Source organism: Felis catus, chromosome D2 (genome assembly GCF_018350175.1).
Source record: "Felis catus isolate Fca126 chromosome D2, F.catus_Fca126_mat1.0, whole genome shotgun sequence".
NCBI lineage: Eukaryota > Metazoa > Chordata > Mammalia > Carnivora > Felidae > Felis > Felis catus.
This window is the reverse complement of record NC_058378.1, coordinates 52,985,545-53,000,956: the sequence shown is the minus strand read 5'-3', so window position 1 is coordinate 53,000,956 and position 15,412 is coordinate 52,985,545. Positions and strand designations below refer to the sequence as shown.

At 40.7% G+C, this 15,412-nt stretch overlaps 1 protein-coding gene across 8 annotated transcripts in view; it reads right to left on the bottom strand.

Annotated features, from left to right (window-relative positions):
• The window catches only part of EXOC6 (exocyst complex component 6), a 228,911-nt gene that overhangs the window by 199,249 nt on the left and 14,250 nt on the right, over positions 1–15,412 (bottom strand). For 3 of the 8 annotated variants that reach the window (XM_045040412.1, XM_045040410.1, XM_045040417.1), the window contains exons 1-2: positions 13,092–13,244; positions 3,342–3,461 (exon numbers count right to left, since the gene is read on the bottom strand). The exons of 2 other annotated variants lie outside the window; for them this stretch is intronic. In XM_045040412.1, the coding sequence (XP_044896347.1) occupies positions 3,342–3,461; positions 13,092–13,192 (221 nt within the window). In that variant the 5' untranslated portion in view covers positions 13,193–13,244. Of the gene's footprint in view, positions 1–3,341; positions 3,462–13,091; positions 13,247–15,412 lie in introns of those variants that run through there. 3 more of the 8 variants (XM_045040415.1, XM_045040413.1, XM_023240744.2) reach the window with 3 other exon arrangements.

Genomic DNA, 15,412 nt, shown 5'->3' with positions numbered 1-15,412 from the left:
AGCATGAGTGGGGGAGGGGCAGAGAAAGAGGGAGACAGAGAATCAGAAGCAGGCTCCAGGAGATCATGACCCGAGCTGATGTCAGTCGCTCAACTGACTGAGCCACCCAGGCGCCCCAGTTTTGATTTTGTTTTCTAAAATTTGGAGCCTAAATAAAGAAAAAAAATAAAACTTTCAGGATATGTTTTACACCTAAAACTGTCTTTGAGATTTCCCAGAGCAACTCTGTAAGAGCATAGTTAGTTGTTTACTTTCAACTTACAAAAAGATATGCTAGAAACAATTAGGTTTGTTGTACTACTGTAGTAAAACTTGCACTGGAAAAGTCAAATTAGAAGAGATGCTCAGCCTTCCTACATTAAATTTGTATAGGTAAAAAGTGTCATAATACAAACATTTCTGAAATTGTGCTCTTTATGGGAAGTCCCTAAAGATTTGTCAATTTGCTAGCTGTGATTATGTTTCCACTAGCCAAAAATGTTTAAAATAGTAATGCACTGTACATTACAGAAAATTCCACCATTCCAGTATTAGCTATAGTAATAAGTTAAACATAACCATTAAATCTAACATGGATAGTTTTTGTTTTACTCTGATGCTTGCCTAAATTAGCTCTGCTAAAAGCTGTAAGTCAGAGTTTGCGTCTTCAATAATGAAGGACAGTATTATAGCCTCATGCTACTTCAAATTATTGACATTCCATAAAATACACTTTTTTAAAGTTAAACACAGAATAACTATATGACCCAGCAATGCCATTCTTAGGTATATACAAAAAAATATATATATTGAAACCAGTATTCAAACAAACCCTTGTACATGAATGTTCATAGCATATTCGTAACACCCAAAAGACAGAAACAATCCAAATGTTCATCAATTGATGAATGGATACACAAAATGTGGAATAGCCATACCACAAAATATTGGTCAGTCTTAAAAAAGAAAGAGGTATTGATACATGCTACAACACTGACGAATCCCCAAAACATCATGGAGTGAAAGAAGCCAAACAGAAAGTCACATATTATATGCTTCTATTTAAATGAAATATCCAGAATAAGTAAATCCACACAGAGACAAAGCAGAATAGTGGTTGCCAGGGGCTAAAAGAAGAGGAGGAATGGGGAATGAATGCTTATTCCTTCTGCAATAATGAAAGTTTTGGAATTAGAGGTGATGGTTACACTTTGTTAATGTACTATAAATTCAGTACTAAATGTCACTGAATTAAACCTCTAAAAATAACTTATTTTGTTTTGTGAAATTTACCACTATTAAAACCAAGAAGCTTCCAGAACTCACAAAGCTGTTTCCTAGTAAAACAACCATACTTAGTAAAAATTATTTAAAACAAACAAACAAAAAAAATTCTAAAGTCTCTGGAGGTTGTTCTAAGAGCATACAGCAAATGAAGAAACATTTATTCAAGAAAATCTACTAAATGCTTGATAAGAACAGTAAGTCTGTGGCCCTTGAACCATGACCCACATCCTTCCTCTGTAACCCCCAGCTCAGCATGATAGAAGCTCCATCCTGGGTGGGTGTGGCTAAGAAGGCAGGGCTTCCTCTCCCCCTAGGTTTCAGTCAAGGGTGGAAAAAAAGGACAGACATCCAGCATTTCCCATCCTCCCTCCCACCAACTTTGTGTTCCAGGTAAGTGTGGCCAAGAAGGTTGGGGGCTCCCTTCTTCTACCCAGTCTCCCTTCCTCCACTCAGCCCCATGAAAGAGTCACAGAACGCAGCCAGGAATATTAGGCTCCTGACTGCCTCACTACAGCTCACTCACAGGACAGAGGCTCTGAGCACACCAGAATTTACTCCCATATCCAGAGTCCTGCTCTTAAAGCAAGGGTGTCTAAGAGAAGCAAGCCACTGTTCCTAACCCAGCTTTGGAGAAGTGGCTCCCACAGGGAGATACAGGAGGTAAGTGCAGACAGCTGCAAAGCTCTCCCCAAAGAAAGCAACTTTATTTAAAACAGAGTGTAGAGAAGTTCAAACATAAGGGCACTCTTGAAAACAATGGCGATTTTGGTAGCACACAATTGAAAAAGGAGGCTCACAGGTCGCCTAGTTTACCAAAGAGAACTAGGGAAAGAAAAGATTGAGAGCCCTCGTGCAGTCAAAACACATCTCAGGCACTGGCCTGAAAAACCTCCACTGCACTCAAACACATATTTGTACAACATGCTCATAGCAGCATTATTCATAACAGCCAAAAGATGGAACCAATACTCGGGGCGCCTGGGTGGCGCAGTCGGTTAAGCGTCCGACTTCAGCCAGGTCACGATCTCAGGGTCTGTGAGTTCGAGCCCCGCGTCGGGCTCTGGGTTGATGGCTCAGAGCCTGGAGCTTGTTTCCGATTCTGTGTCTCCCTCTCTCTCTGCCCCTCCCCCGTTCATGCTCTGTCTCTCTCTGTCCCAAAAATAAATAAACGTTGAAAAAAAAAATTAAAAAAAAAAAAAAAAGATGGAACCAATACTAGTATGTATTGATGAATGATAAACAAAAAATAATGTATACATGCAATGCAGTATTAGCCAGCCTTAAAAGGAAGGAAATTCTCACACATGCTACAACATGGATGAATCCTGAAGGCATTATGCTAAGTGAAACAAGTCAGTCACAAAAGGACAAATATTATATGATTCCATATATATGAAGTATCTGGAGTATTCAAATTCATAGAGACAGAAATAGAACGGTCATTGCCAGGGGCTGGTGGGAAAAGGGAATGGGAAGTTAGTGTTTTAATGAACACACTTTCAGCTGGGGAAGATGAACACATTCTGAGGATGAATGGTAGTGATGGCTACAGAATAACTGTGAATGTACTTAATGACACAGTATATTTAAAAACTGCTAAAATGGCAAATTTTATACAATGTATATTTTGTCATAATTTTGAAAAACAGGGGTGCCTGGGTGGCTCAGTCAGTTGAACAGTCACCTCTGAATTTTGGCTCAGTTCATAATCTCATGGTTCATGAGATCAAGCCCCGGGTCGGGCTCATGCTGACAGCCTGGAGCCTGTCTGGGATTCTCTGTCTCCCTCTCTCTCTGTCCCCCCACCACATGCTCTCGCTCCTGCTCTCTCTCTCTCTCTCTCAGTAAATAAATAAAAACTTTTTAAAAAATAATAATTTTGGAAAACAAGATATAAAAATGAAGATTAGAAAATTAGAGGATTTCACCCCCTAGAAAAATCATTAAGCCAGGAATAAATGTAAAAACTAGAGAGATAAATAAAAAAGTTATACCATTTATTCCTTTGACATTTATTGAGTACAATCTGCTTAGATGGGTTCTGGCTGCTGGAGTGTGCAATAAATCCCTGTTACCTGAGGGTGCATTCATCTCCCAGCTGCTGAGGACTCCCAGCTGCACCCTCCTCTGGAGACCAACAAGTGGGAGGCACGTGGAAGTCATGCCACACAACACACACACACTCTAGGGGCAACCTGCAGCAGATGAGAAATTTGTGGAGATGAGGGAAAAGAGAAGCCCCGTGGCTCAAAGGAGAACAACTCCCTGATGTCATTCAAGCTCCAGAGCTACCCTTAGACTCAGGTGATAGTATCAAGAGTTACTATAATATATTATCTAAGCTTTCTAGTTTTCTACAACAAATTATGAAATAAACAAAGAAACAGGAATTATGAAACAAAGAAACAGAAATTATGAAATAAAAAAAGAAACAGGCCCCATGAGATGGCTCAGATGTTGGATTTCACAAAGGCTTCAAAGTACTATAATTCATAATAGTGAAAAGAACTTTACTTAAATTAGTAAATGAAGGTGTGATGACAATGTCTAATAAAAGACAATATTGATAAAGATAGGTATTATTTCAGGGGCATCTGGGTGGCTCAGTCAATTAAGCATCTGACTTTTGATTTTAGCTCAGGTCAGAATCTCATGGTTCATGAGATCAAACCCCACATCAGGCTCTGCACTGACAGCACAGAGCCTGCTTAGGATTCTCTCTCTACCTCTCTCTGCCCGTCCCATGCTCTCACATGAGCACAGCTCTCTCCCTTTCAAAAATAAACATTAAAAAAAGAAATTATTTTTAAAAATTGAAATTCCAGGGGCACCTGGGTGGCCCAGTCGGCTGAGCGTCCGACTTCAGCGCAGGTCATGATCTCGAGGTTCGTGAGTTCGAGCCCTGCATCGGGCTCTGTGCTGACAGCTCAGAGCCTGAAGCCTGCTTCAGATTCTGTGTCCCCCTCTCTCTCTGCCCCACTCCTGCTTGTGCTCTGTCTCTCTCTGTCTTTCAAAAATGAATAAACATAAAAAAAAATTTTAATGGAAATTTTGGAGTCGAAAATCAGCAATAGAAATGAAAAAGGCATTAGAGGATGTCAACATTAGATGTGAACTGGCAAAAGAAAGACTATTTGAAAACAGACTAATAGAGATTATACAATCCAAAGAACAGAGAGAAAAAAAAAATGAAGAAAATGAACAGCACCTCAGACAAATGTAAATGCCATTAAGCACATCAACATATACATGATGAGGGCACCACAGTAATATTTTATGATGGTAAAAAAGTCAGAAAGAATGTTTGAAGAATATTTGATGGAATTATGACTAAAATTCCCAATATGCTAAAAAATAATAATCTGGACATCGAAGATAACCAAGGAACTCCAAGAAGGATAACACAAAGAGATCCATACCCAAGCACATCATAGTAAAAATAATGAAAGACAAATAGAACATCTTGAAAGTAGTAAGAGAAAAACCACTTATCACATACAAGGTTATACCAATAAGGTTAACAGAAACAATGGAGGCCAAAAAACAGTGGGATGACATAGTCTAAGTGCTAAAAGAAAAAACTGTCAACCAAGAGTCTATTATCCAACAAAACTGTCCTTGAAGTGAAGGTGAAAGAAGAATGTTCCCAGATCAACAAAAACTGGGAGAATTAGTTAACAGCAGACCAGTCTTCCAAGAAAAACTAATGGAAGTTCTTCACAATCAAAAAAGTAAGCCTAGATGTCAATATAACCACACACACACACACACACACACACACACAGAGAGAGAGAGAGAGAGAGAGAGAGAGAGAGAGAACACTAGTAAAGCTAACTGTGTAATTATAAAAGATAGTATAAATAGCATCTCTCTTAACTGACTTAAAAAGCAATTGCAAAAAACAACATGTGCATAGTTCTATTTGTGGGCCTAACATACAGAAATGTAATTGACAGTAAGAGCAAAAAGGAGGTGTAGGAGCAAAGCTGTATTGGAGTAATAAAATGACACAAGATGACATCCTACAACCCAGCAAAAAATAAAGACAATCAGAAATGGTAATTAAGGGTTAATACTGTGGTAACAAACTCCATAAATACATACTTGCTCTTCTTTCTTCTCTCAGCTTCTTTAAAAAACAGAAAGTTATATAAAGTAACGATTACAACAATGTACTATTGGGTTTGTAACATGTATAGACGTAAGACCTATAACAAAATAGGACAAAAAAGGGTAAGAGAAAATAGAGATATAAAGAATTAACATTTCTGTATTTCACTGGAATTAAGTTAGAATAAATCTGAAGTTGATCCTGAGAACCACCACTAAGAAATAAGTTTTTAAAAGATACTGAAAAACACCATTAAATTAAAATGTTATACTGGAAAATATTCACGTAATAAAAAAGAGTGCTGAAAAAAGGAACAATGAAGCAAAAAGGAAATGTGACATATAGAAAATAATAAGTAAAATGTCAGTAAAATAAATATAACTAGGTAAATAACAACATTAAATCCATAAATGGATTAAATGAAAGGCAGAATGTTAAAATAGGTGACAAACAAGATCCAACAATATGCTATCTATAGGAGGCAATCTTTAGATTTAAGTATAAAAACAGGCTGAAAGTAAAAGTACAGAAAAGGATATATGATGCAAAAAGCCACCATAAAAAAAGCTAGTGGCTTAACTAATATCAGACAAAACAGACTTTAAAACAAGTCTACAGATAAAGAATATTTTATGATAGTAGAAAAGTCTATCAATCAGGGATATATGACAATTATGCACATACAGCACACACCAAGAACAGGGTCCAAAACAACACAAAATAAAAGCTATCCATTATCTAACAATGGACATTCCTCTCAAGTGCACATGGAACATTCTCCAGAACAGACCATATGTTAGGCCATAAAAGAAGCCTCAATAAAATTAAAAGAACTGAAATTATTCAAAGTATGATTTCCAACCACAATGTAATGAAATTAGAAATTAATAGAAAGACACTTGAGAAATTCACAAATATGTGGACATTAACACACTTCTAAGTAACCAATGAGTCAAAGAAGAAATCATAAAAGAAATTTTAAAAATACTTCAGGACGAAGTTAAAGCAGTGCTTGGAGGGAAATTTATAGCTGCAAAAGCCTGTATTTAAAAATGACAAAGATCTCAAATCAAGAGCCGCAGTTTCCATCAGAAGGCAGCAATAGAAAGAAAACTAACACAACACAAGCAGAAGAAAGGAAATAATAAAGATTAGAAATGAAATAATTAGAAAATAGATAAAAATCAATAAAATGAAGAGTTGTTTGGTTTTTCGAAAAGATCAACAAAACTGACAAACCTTTAGCTAGGTTGACCAAGGAAAAAAAGACAGACTCAAATTACTAAAATGCAGAATGAAAGAGGTCATTACTACTGACCTCACAGAAATAAAAAGGGTTATAAAGGGAATGCTATGAACAACCACATACCAACAATTTGATAACCTAGAGGAAATGGACAAGTTTCTAGAAAGATACAAATCTGATTCAAAAAGACTAGAAAATCTGAACAGATTTCTACAAGAAATTGATTCAGTAATCAAAAATCTCCAAAGAAACACCATCTGGCTTCACAGACACCAAATATTTAAAGAATTAACACTAATCCTTCACAAACTCTTCCAAAAAAGTGTAAGAGGAGGGACACTCCCTAACTTATTCTAGGAGACCAGCATTACTCTAATACCAAAGCCAGATAAAGACATCAAAAAGAAAACTAGACTTTTATTTCTTGCGAATATAGATGTAAAAATACTCAACAAAATTGTAACAAACCAAATCCAACAGCATAGTAAAAGGATTATACACCATGACCAAATGGGATCTATCCTAGGAATGCAAGAGAGATTCAACATTAAAAATTAAAAAAAAAAAAAAAAAAAAAAAAAAAAAAAAGATCAATGTACTATATACCACATGAATAGAACAAAGGGGAAAAAAACCCACATGGTCATCTCAGTTCAGGGAACACTAACCAACTCACTCTCAGATACTATTCTCATACCAAAACCAGACAAAGGCATCCCCAGAAAATAATAGACCAAAACCTCTTATGAATATACATGCAAAAATCCTAAACAAAATACTAGCAAACAGAATCCAGCAACATATAAAAAGAATCATACGGTATGATCAAGTGGGATTTTTCCCACAAACACAATGATGGTTTACATCTGAAAATTAATGTGGTATACCACATAAATACAATAAAGGATTAAAAACCACACAACCATCTTAACAGATGCAGAAAAAGCCATCTGAAATATTGAACATTCTTTCATAATAAAAACATTCAAGAAACTAGGAATAAAATGTAACTTCTTTGACATGATAAATGGCACCGTGAAACTTCCACAGCAGCGCATGAGAGTGCCAGTTGTTCCACAACCTCACGGATACATGGTATGGTCAGTCTTTTTAATTTTAAACATTCCAATAGTGTGATTCACTGTTGTAGTTTTAATTTGCATTTCTAACGACTAATTTGTTAACCATCTTTTCATGTACTTATTTGCCCTGTGTGTACCTTCTTTGGTGAAGTATCTAAATCTTTTACCCATTTTTTAATTGGATCATTTGCTTTCTTACCTAGGCTCAAAGACTTTTTTATACAGTGTGGACACAACTTATTTTTTTATTTTTTTTAATGTTTATTTATTTTTGAGAGAGAGAGAGAGACAGAGCATGAATGGGAGAGGATCAGAGAGAGAGGGAGACACAGAATCTGAAACAGGCTCCGGGCTCTGGGCTGTCAGCACAGAGCCCGACGCAGGCCTTGAACTCACGAACCGCGAGATCATGACCTGAGCCGAAGTCAGACACTTAACTGACTGAGCCACCCAGGCGCCCCACAACTTATTTTTTTTAATGAGATATGTGATTTTTCAGATATTTTCTACCTGCCTATGGTTTTTCATTCCCTTAATGGTATCTTTGATATCCACATGTTCTCAATTTTGATGAAGTCCAGTGTATCAATTTTTTCTTTTATATATTATGCTTTTGGAATAGTATCTAAGAATAATCTCCTTAACCAAAGTCACAAAGATTTTTGCATACAGTTTCTAGGAGTTTTGTAGTTATGCATTTTATATTTATGATCCACTTGAGGTACTTTTTAAACATAGTATAGAGTATGGATCAAAGTTCATTATTTTGCATATAGATATACAATTGTTTCACCCATTATTTAAAAACACTACCGGGGCTCCTGGGTGGTTCAGTCGGTTAAGTGTCCTACTTCAGCTCAGGTCATGATCTTGTGGTTTGTGAGTTAGAGCCCCACACCAGCTCTGTGCTGACAACTCAGAGTCTGAAGCCCACTTCAGATTCTGTGTCTCTCTCTCTCTCTCTGCCCCTTCCCCGCACATGCTCTATCTCTATCTCTCAAAAATAAATAAACATTAAAAAAAATTTTTTTTTAAACACTACCATTTTCTGGTGGGTAAGCATCCAACTCTTGGGCCTCAGCTCAGGTCACGATCTCACTGTTTCATGAGTTTGAGTCCCTCATCAGGCTCTCTGCTGGTAGCTGGGGGCCTGCTTGGGATTCTCTCCCTACCTCTCTCTCTCTATCCCTCCCCCCACCCCTGCTGTCTCTCAAAATAAATAAACTTTAAAAAAAATTACCCTTTTTTAATGAACTGCCTTTATGTCTTTGTCAAAAATTAATTTGACCACATGTATGAATCTATTTAAGGAGTCTCTTATTCAGTTTCATGGATCTATTTATCTCTTTTTTGTGTGTGTATTTATTTTTGAGAAAGAGGGAGAGCAGGTGCATGCGAGCAGGGGAGGGGCAGAGACAGACAGGGACAGAGGATCAGAAGCAGGCCCTACAATGACAGCAGAGAGCCGGACACAGGGCTCTAACTCAGGAACCATGAGATCATGACCTGAGCTGAAGTGAGATGCTTACCTGACTGAGCCACCCAGCTGCCCCGTGAATCTATTTGTTTATCTTGATGCTAGTATCTCACTGGCTTGATTACTATAGCTTTACAATAAATCTTAAACACAGGTAGTTTAAGTCTTCCAGCTCCATTCATCTTTCCCCAAGTTAGACTCTTCTAGGTCCTATGCATTTCTTTTTTTTTTTTTAATGCTTATTTATTTACTTTGGGGGTGGGCAGGGGTGTAAAGAGAGAAAGGGAGAGAATCCCAAGCAAGCTCCACACTGTCTGCTAAGAGCCCAAACCAGGGCTCAAACTCACAAACTGTTAGATCATGACCTGAGCCCAAATCAAGAGTGAGACACTTAACCGACTGACCCACCCAGACGTCCCAGTCCTATGGATTTCCATAGAACTTCTGAATCAGCTTATTGATTTCTAGCAAAAAAAAAAAAAAAAAAAAAAAAAAAAAACCACCTTCTGCTGGCATTTTGATTTTGTCCAAATCTAAAGACCAATTTGGGGAAATTACCTTGATAGTTTGTCTCTTCTAAGGAATTTGTCCATTTCTTCTAAGTTGGCAACTGTATTGGTATGAAACTGTTCATAATACTCCTTTAATATCTGTAGAACCTGCAGTGATGTCACCTCTCATTCTGATACTGGTATCAGGAATTGGTAATCCCTGATATCTGGTATCTTCTCCCTTTCTTTCTCAGAGATTTATCAACTTTACAAATCTCAAAGAAATAGGTTTTCATTTCACTGACTCTCTCAATCGTTTTTCTATTTCCCTTTTCATTGATTTCCATTCCAATCTTTATCATCCCCTTTCTTTATCAGCTCCTTTCTTTGGCTCTTTTTGACTTCATTTGCTCTTCTTTTCCTAGTTTCTTAAATTAGAAGCTGAGGCCATTGATTTGACACCATTCTTTCCCAGTGAAGACATTTAACACTATAAATCTCTAAATATTCTGTGTGCTGTACCCCACAAATTCTGATGTGTTTCCATTTTATTTAGTTCAAACACCTTCTAATCTTTTTTTTCTGGTTTCTTCTTTCACCCATGGGTTATTTAGATGTGTGTTATTCAGTGCCCAAATATTTAGGAATTTTCCCGTTTTCTATTATCGACTTCTATTTTAATTCCACTGTGGTCAAAGAACCATATTGTAGGCCAGCTCCAATGAAAAGTCACATACTTCTCATTTAATCATTAGGAATAAAAAGTAAATCTGGAAGGGGCACCTGGGTGGATCAGTCAGTTAAGCATTGGAATCTTGGTTTCAGCTCAGGTCATGATCTCATGGTTTTTGAGTTTGAGCCCCACTGCGGGCTCTGGACTGACAGTGTGGAACCTGCCTGGGATTCTCTCTCCCTCCTTCTCTCTCTGCCCCTCCCTCACTCTCTCTCTCTCTAAATAAATATACAAACTTTAAAAAAAAAAAAAAGTAAATCAGGAAAAGGTGAGGCTGAAAAAGTCTCCCATGGAGAAAAAAAATAAAAACAGAAACAGTATCAGAAGCCAGTAGGCCAACTAAAAGATAATTGGGAAGTAACAAAAACTAATCTTAATAGTAAGCTCTCTGAACCTCAATTTTCTTATTCCTATACTTGCAGAGGGGGGTGGGTGTTTAGATGCCCAGGACATTAGAGACCTTACCTACTTGTTCACTGCTCTGTCCCTAACACCAAGCATGTGATAGGCACCTTGATGTCCAGGTGAATTGATGTCCAGGATTTGCTTCAAAATAATCCAGGGTGAGGGAGAGTGGATAGGGGAACAGATGGAATGACACTGGCCAGGGTTGAAATGAAGCTAGATGATGGCTTCATGGTGGTTCATTATACTATTTTACTTTGTATCTTTCAAAAAAAAAGGGGGGGTTTAGAAATTTAATATTAGCACTTATTGGAACCTAGAGAAAAATCAGTAATAGCTTAAACACTGTTCAGGAGAAACGACTGCTAGCTGTGCCTTCTGCGTGTATGTAGAGTGTGCTTGAAATGAGATGACAAGTGTGTGTATATATATATACAGGGTAAGTATGAGTCACTGGAGTTGACCAAAGAAACAGCATAGGTTTCAACAAAGCGAGGTGACACAATTGCCCAGCAAAAGAGAACAGAATGATAACACTATGAATACATATTCTTTTTGTGTTACAAAAGTCTCAATATATTTCAAAATTTTCTTCTAAGTTAATTTCCTCTCTTTTCAAAGATAATGCCTACCATTTTTTCCCAGCAGGAAGTCTCTCCTTCATAACCCATACTATTTTTAAAAATTGGCTGTTCTGATAACTATACCACATACTGTACTCTTTCAGTTTCACCACGCAGTAAGGAAAACAAAGCTTCCTTTTAATCTATGACTTCTACTTTCATTACCAAATGTACAGCGTTTTATGAAAAGAAAAACTATGTTGGAAAATTAAGGAAATGCACTAATTATGCTTATCGGAGCATAGCAGGAACTTCATGTGACCAAAAAAACATTCATCAGGTGCCTACCACATGCTTGGTGATAGGGGCACAGCAGTGAACAAATAGGCAAGGTCTCTAACGCCCTGGGCATCTAAACACCCACCCCCTCCCCAAGTACAGGAGTAAGAAAATTGGGGTTTAGAGAGCTTAAATGATTTTTGCCCACGACTGCACACTTCTCTAGTAGTAGGACTAGGGCAAAACACTCCAGACTTTCAGGGCAAGGTGGATTTACATTACAATTTGATATGGCTTCACTTGATACTACATCCGAGTCCACAAAACATACAGTGCTTCATTTCGAGGAAGTGTATCCTCAAGAAAATACTGTTAAAGCACAATCACTCCTAAGTACCGTAAGTGAATAATAATCTCATTATTATCCTTACGAGTTGAAACCTTATACTTAAAAGGCACTTATTCTTTTTTTTTTTAAGTTTACTTATTTACACATTTTTAAGTAATCTACACCCAAGGGAGGGCTCGAACTCACGACACCTAGATCAAGAAGAGTCGCATGCTCTTCCGACTGAGCCAATCAGGCTTCTCTAAAAGGCACTTATTCTCGATAAGAATGCCTAACCTAATCTAGTGGATCACAACAGTGCCCGGCTGATATTCTATTATTATATTAGGGCAGCCAAGTATTCAGTCTGGAATATTCATTATCTAGTACTATTTTTAAAGGGTGCCTCTTTTTTTTTAAAATAAATGGGAAAGTTAATGCAAAATTAATGAAACGTTCGTAAATAGTTAAAAGCTTCCCTAACTCCAGAAAGCGTGCCGGGCGAGCGCTCCTTAACACTAGCGCGCTCCTGAGCATCAGCTCCTCCCCGCTAGCTCACGCTCCTTTCTCGCCCACGCTCCGCTCACTCCCACTCCCGCCGCGCTGAGGGATAATGGTGCCGGCGTCTCCCGCCCAATTTCAATTCTCCCACGCTCGCCGCAGCCCCTGGCGCCTGGGTTTCCACCTGCGCGCGCCTCCGCGCCTCAGTCACGCCGGCTGCTGGCAGTTAACCTTCGCCCCAGCACAGCCGCCTGCAGCCCCGCCGGGAGCCCGGGAGGCCCAAGGCGCGTCCTCCAGACCCCAGGCCGGGGCCGGGCGGCGCCGCGGATCCCGCGGTCAGAGGCGCCGCGGTGGCCACACCCACCGGCTGAGTGGTGACAGCTCCTGCAGCTGAGGCGGGCCTGGCCGACAGGTGCAGCCGTCCGTTCGGCCCCTCCCCGCACGGGCCGGGCCCAGGTCTCGGCCCGCCGCCCTGGAGCGCCCCCGCCCGCCTCTGCGCGCACCACCTGTCGGGACGCCCCGCGCGCGGCCGGTGGCTGACGCCCCGCCCGGCTCCTCGTGAGCCGCCAGCAGCGGCAGCGCGAGGTCCTGGGGGAATGAGAGCTTTACCGAAGGGTGGGCCCCACGCAGGCGGTGTCGGTGCTCTCGATCTCCTGCAAGATCCGCTCGTGCTCCGGGACGGTGCCCAGACCCTCGCCATTCTCCGCCATCTTGGCTGGAAGCTGAGGAGCCGGTGAGGCGCGGCGCCGCGCAGACGGCGGGGGCGAGCGCCCTGAGGCGCGCGCGCAAGGGGGTGGGGAAGGGGGCGTGGCGAGCGGGGAGATGGCGCGGGGGCGCGCGGAGTGCGTGGGAGGCAGCAGGCGGGCACGCGACCGACTCCCGGGCTCAGCGCCAGCACCTGTCCGAGCGCAAGGTGCTGCCCGCCCAGGCGAGGAGTGAAGACGCGTCGCCTTACGCTCTCCCCAGCTACTTGCCCCTAGTTGCTATCTAGTGACAGACCTGGCTTTCCCGTACATTCTTGTATTCTCTGTGCCACACCCTCTGCTACGCGCTGGAAATACCTGAATAATGAAGCAGATCGACCGTGAAATAACCACCCTCGATCTGTAATAAAAACTACGGGAACATTTAACGAGGAGGCCTGATGTACTCTGTGTGGTGGAAAGTCAGAGAAAAGAAAATGTGCACTCAATAAAAATTGTGTGTGGGAGTAAGATTTATTTTAGGAATGTGCCAAGAAAATCCCATGACTACTGTTCTGGGTGCGTTCACATCTCTGCCTGCGGGAAGTTCACGGTGGCCAGTCTTGACCCTTTATGGCAAGGATACAAGAGAGGCTCAGAGCAACGTGTGACTTCATGCCTAGGCCCTTCAAATCCTTGATCCCAAGTGCCTTCCAGTTGCTGTAGCTAGGATGAGGAGGGGTGGAAACTCTTGAGAGGAGCAGGCATCAGAGAGATGGGAAAGAGGCGGCGTGGCTTCGCAAAGTACTAATGTAGGAGAGTCCTGCATAATGACTTGTTGTGGGACTCTGAGTAAACCAGTTTGTCATGACCGAAGCAGCGACTGAGGAAGATAATCAAGGAATGCAAACCTAGCCCCAAGGGACAACTATTTTCCAGTCGCCATTAATCCAAGGCTCTGAACTCCCCCCCCCCCCCCGCCCTTTCCTTACATTTATTTATTTTTGAGAGACGGAGCATGAGCGGGGGAGGGGCAGAGAGAGGAGACACAGAATCGAAGGAAGCTCGAGGCTCCGAGCTGCCAGCACGGAGCCTGATGCAGTCCTCGAACTCACAAACTGAGATCATGACCTGAGCAGAAGTCGAGGCTCAACCAGCTGAGCCAGCCAGGCGCCCCACTGAACTTCCCTTTGAGTGAACCATGCTCTTTCCTATCCAGCTGTGTAACTCCCTTCAGTGAGTTTTTACTAGAAGCTTACCTCCATCCTCCTTCCCACAAAATTCCTGGGCGGTGGTATTGCATGGGCTCTGAGCACAGGGGTCCTCAATTTAATTCCCTGCTCCTTCACTTCACAGCTGCGTGACACTGAGCAGGAACCTAGTTATCTTTTTCAGTTTCTGCATCTGTAAGTGACCACAACTGTAGGGTCTACCTCATCTCACTTTCTCATATTAGTTTTCTAATGTTGCTGTAACAAATTACCACAAACTTAGTAGCTTAAAACATTCAGATGTATTATCTTACAGTTCTATAGAAGTCCAACAGGGGTCTCACTGGGCTAAATTCAAGGTGTCACCATGACTGGTTCCTTTCCAGGGAATTCATTTCCTTTCCTTTATCAGCTTATAGAGGCCACCCAGAATTCTTAGCTCATGACCCCCTTCCTCATTCTTTAAAGCCAGCAACACCGCATCTCTCTGACCATTCTTCGTTCTTCTGTAGTCACATCTCTCTCTCTGACTCTGACATAGGCCATCAAAGATTCGGTGCTCTTAATGACCCCTGTGATTACTTTGGACCCAACCATATGAGTCTGGATAATCTTCTATCTTAAGGTCTTAACCTTAATCACATTTGCAACAACCCCTTTTGTCAAGTACAACATATTTACAGGTTCCAGGGATGAGGATGTGAACCTTTTGGGGGAGCCATTATTTTGCCTGCCACATACAGCAAGTGCCCTATAAACATTACTATCATACATAAATGTTCTCTTTTCCATTAATCTGAAATGTCTGTCCTTCCCGAAAAACAACTCAAATGTATCTCCATAAAGATTCCCCTATCTAATCACAACCTTCTCTGCTAACTCTAGATTCAATTTAGCACACACTTGTCCACTCCACTACCAACTGTTTTACTCGTGTGCACTTGTTTTGAGTAGTTCCTTTTCATACATCTGTGAGTTTTGTTTGTTTTTGTACACTTGGTCCCCAAGGAATCAACATGTGACTGATCTGAGTACA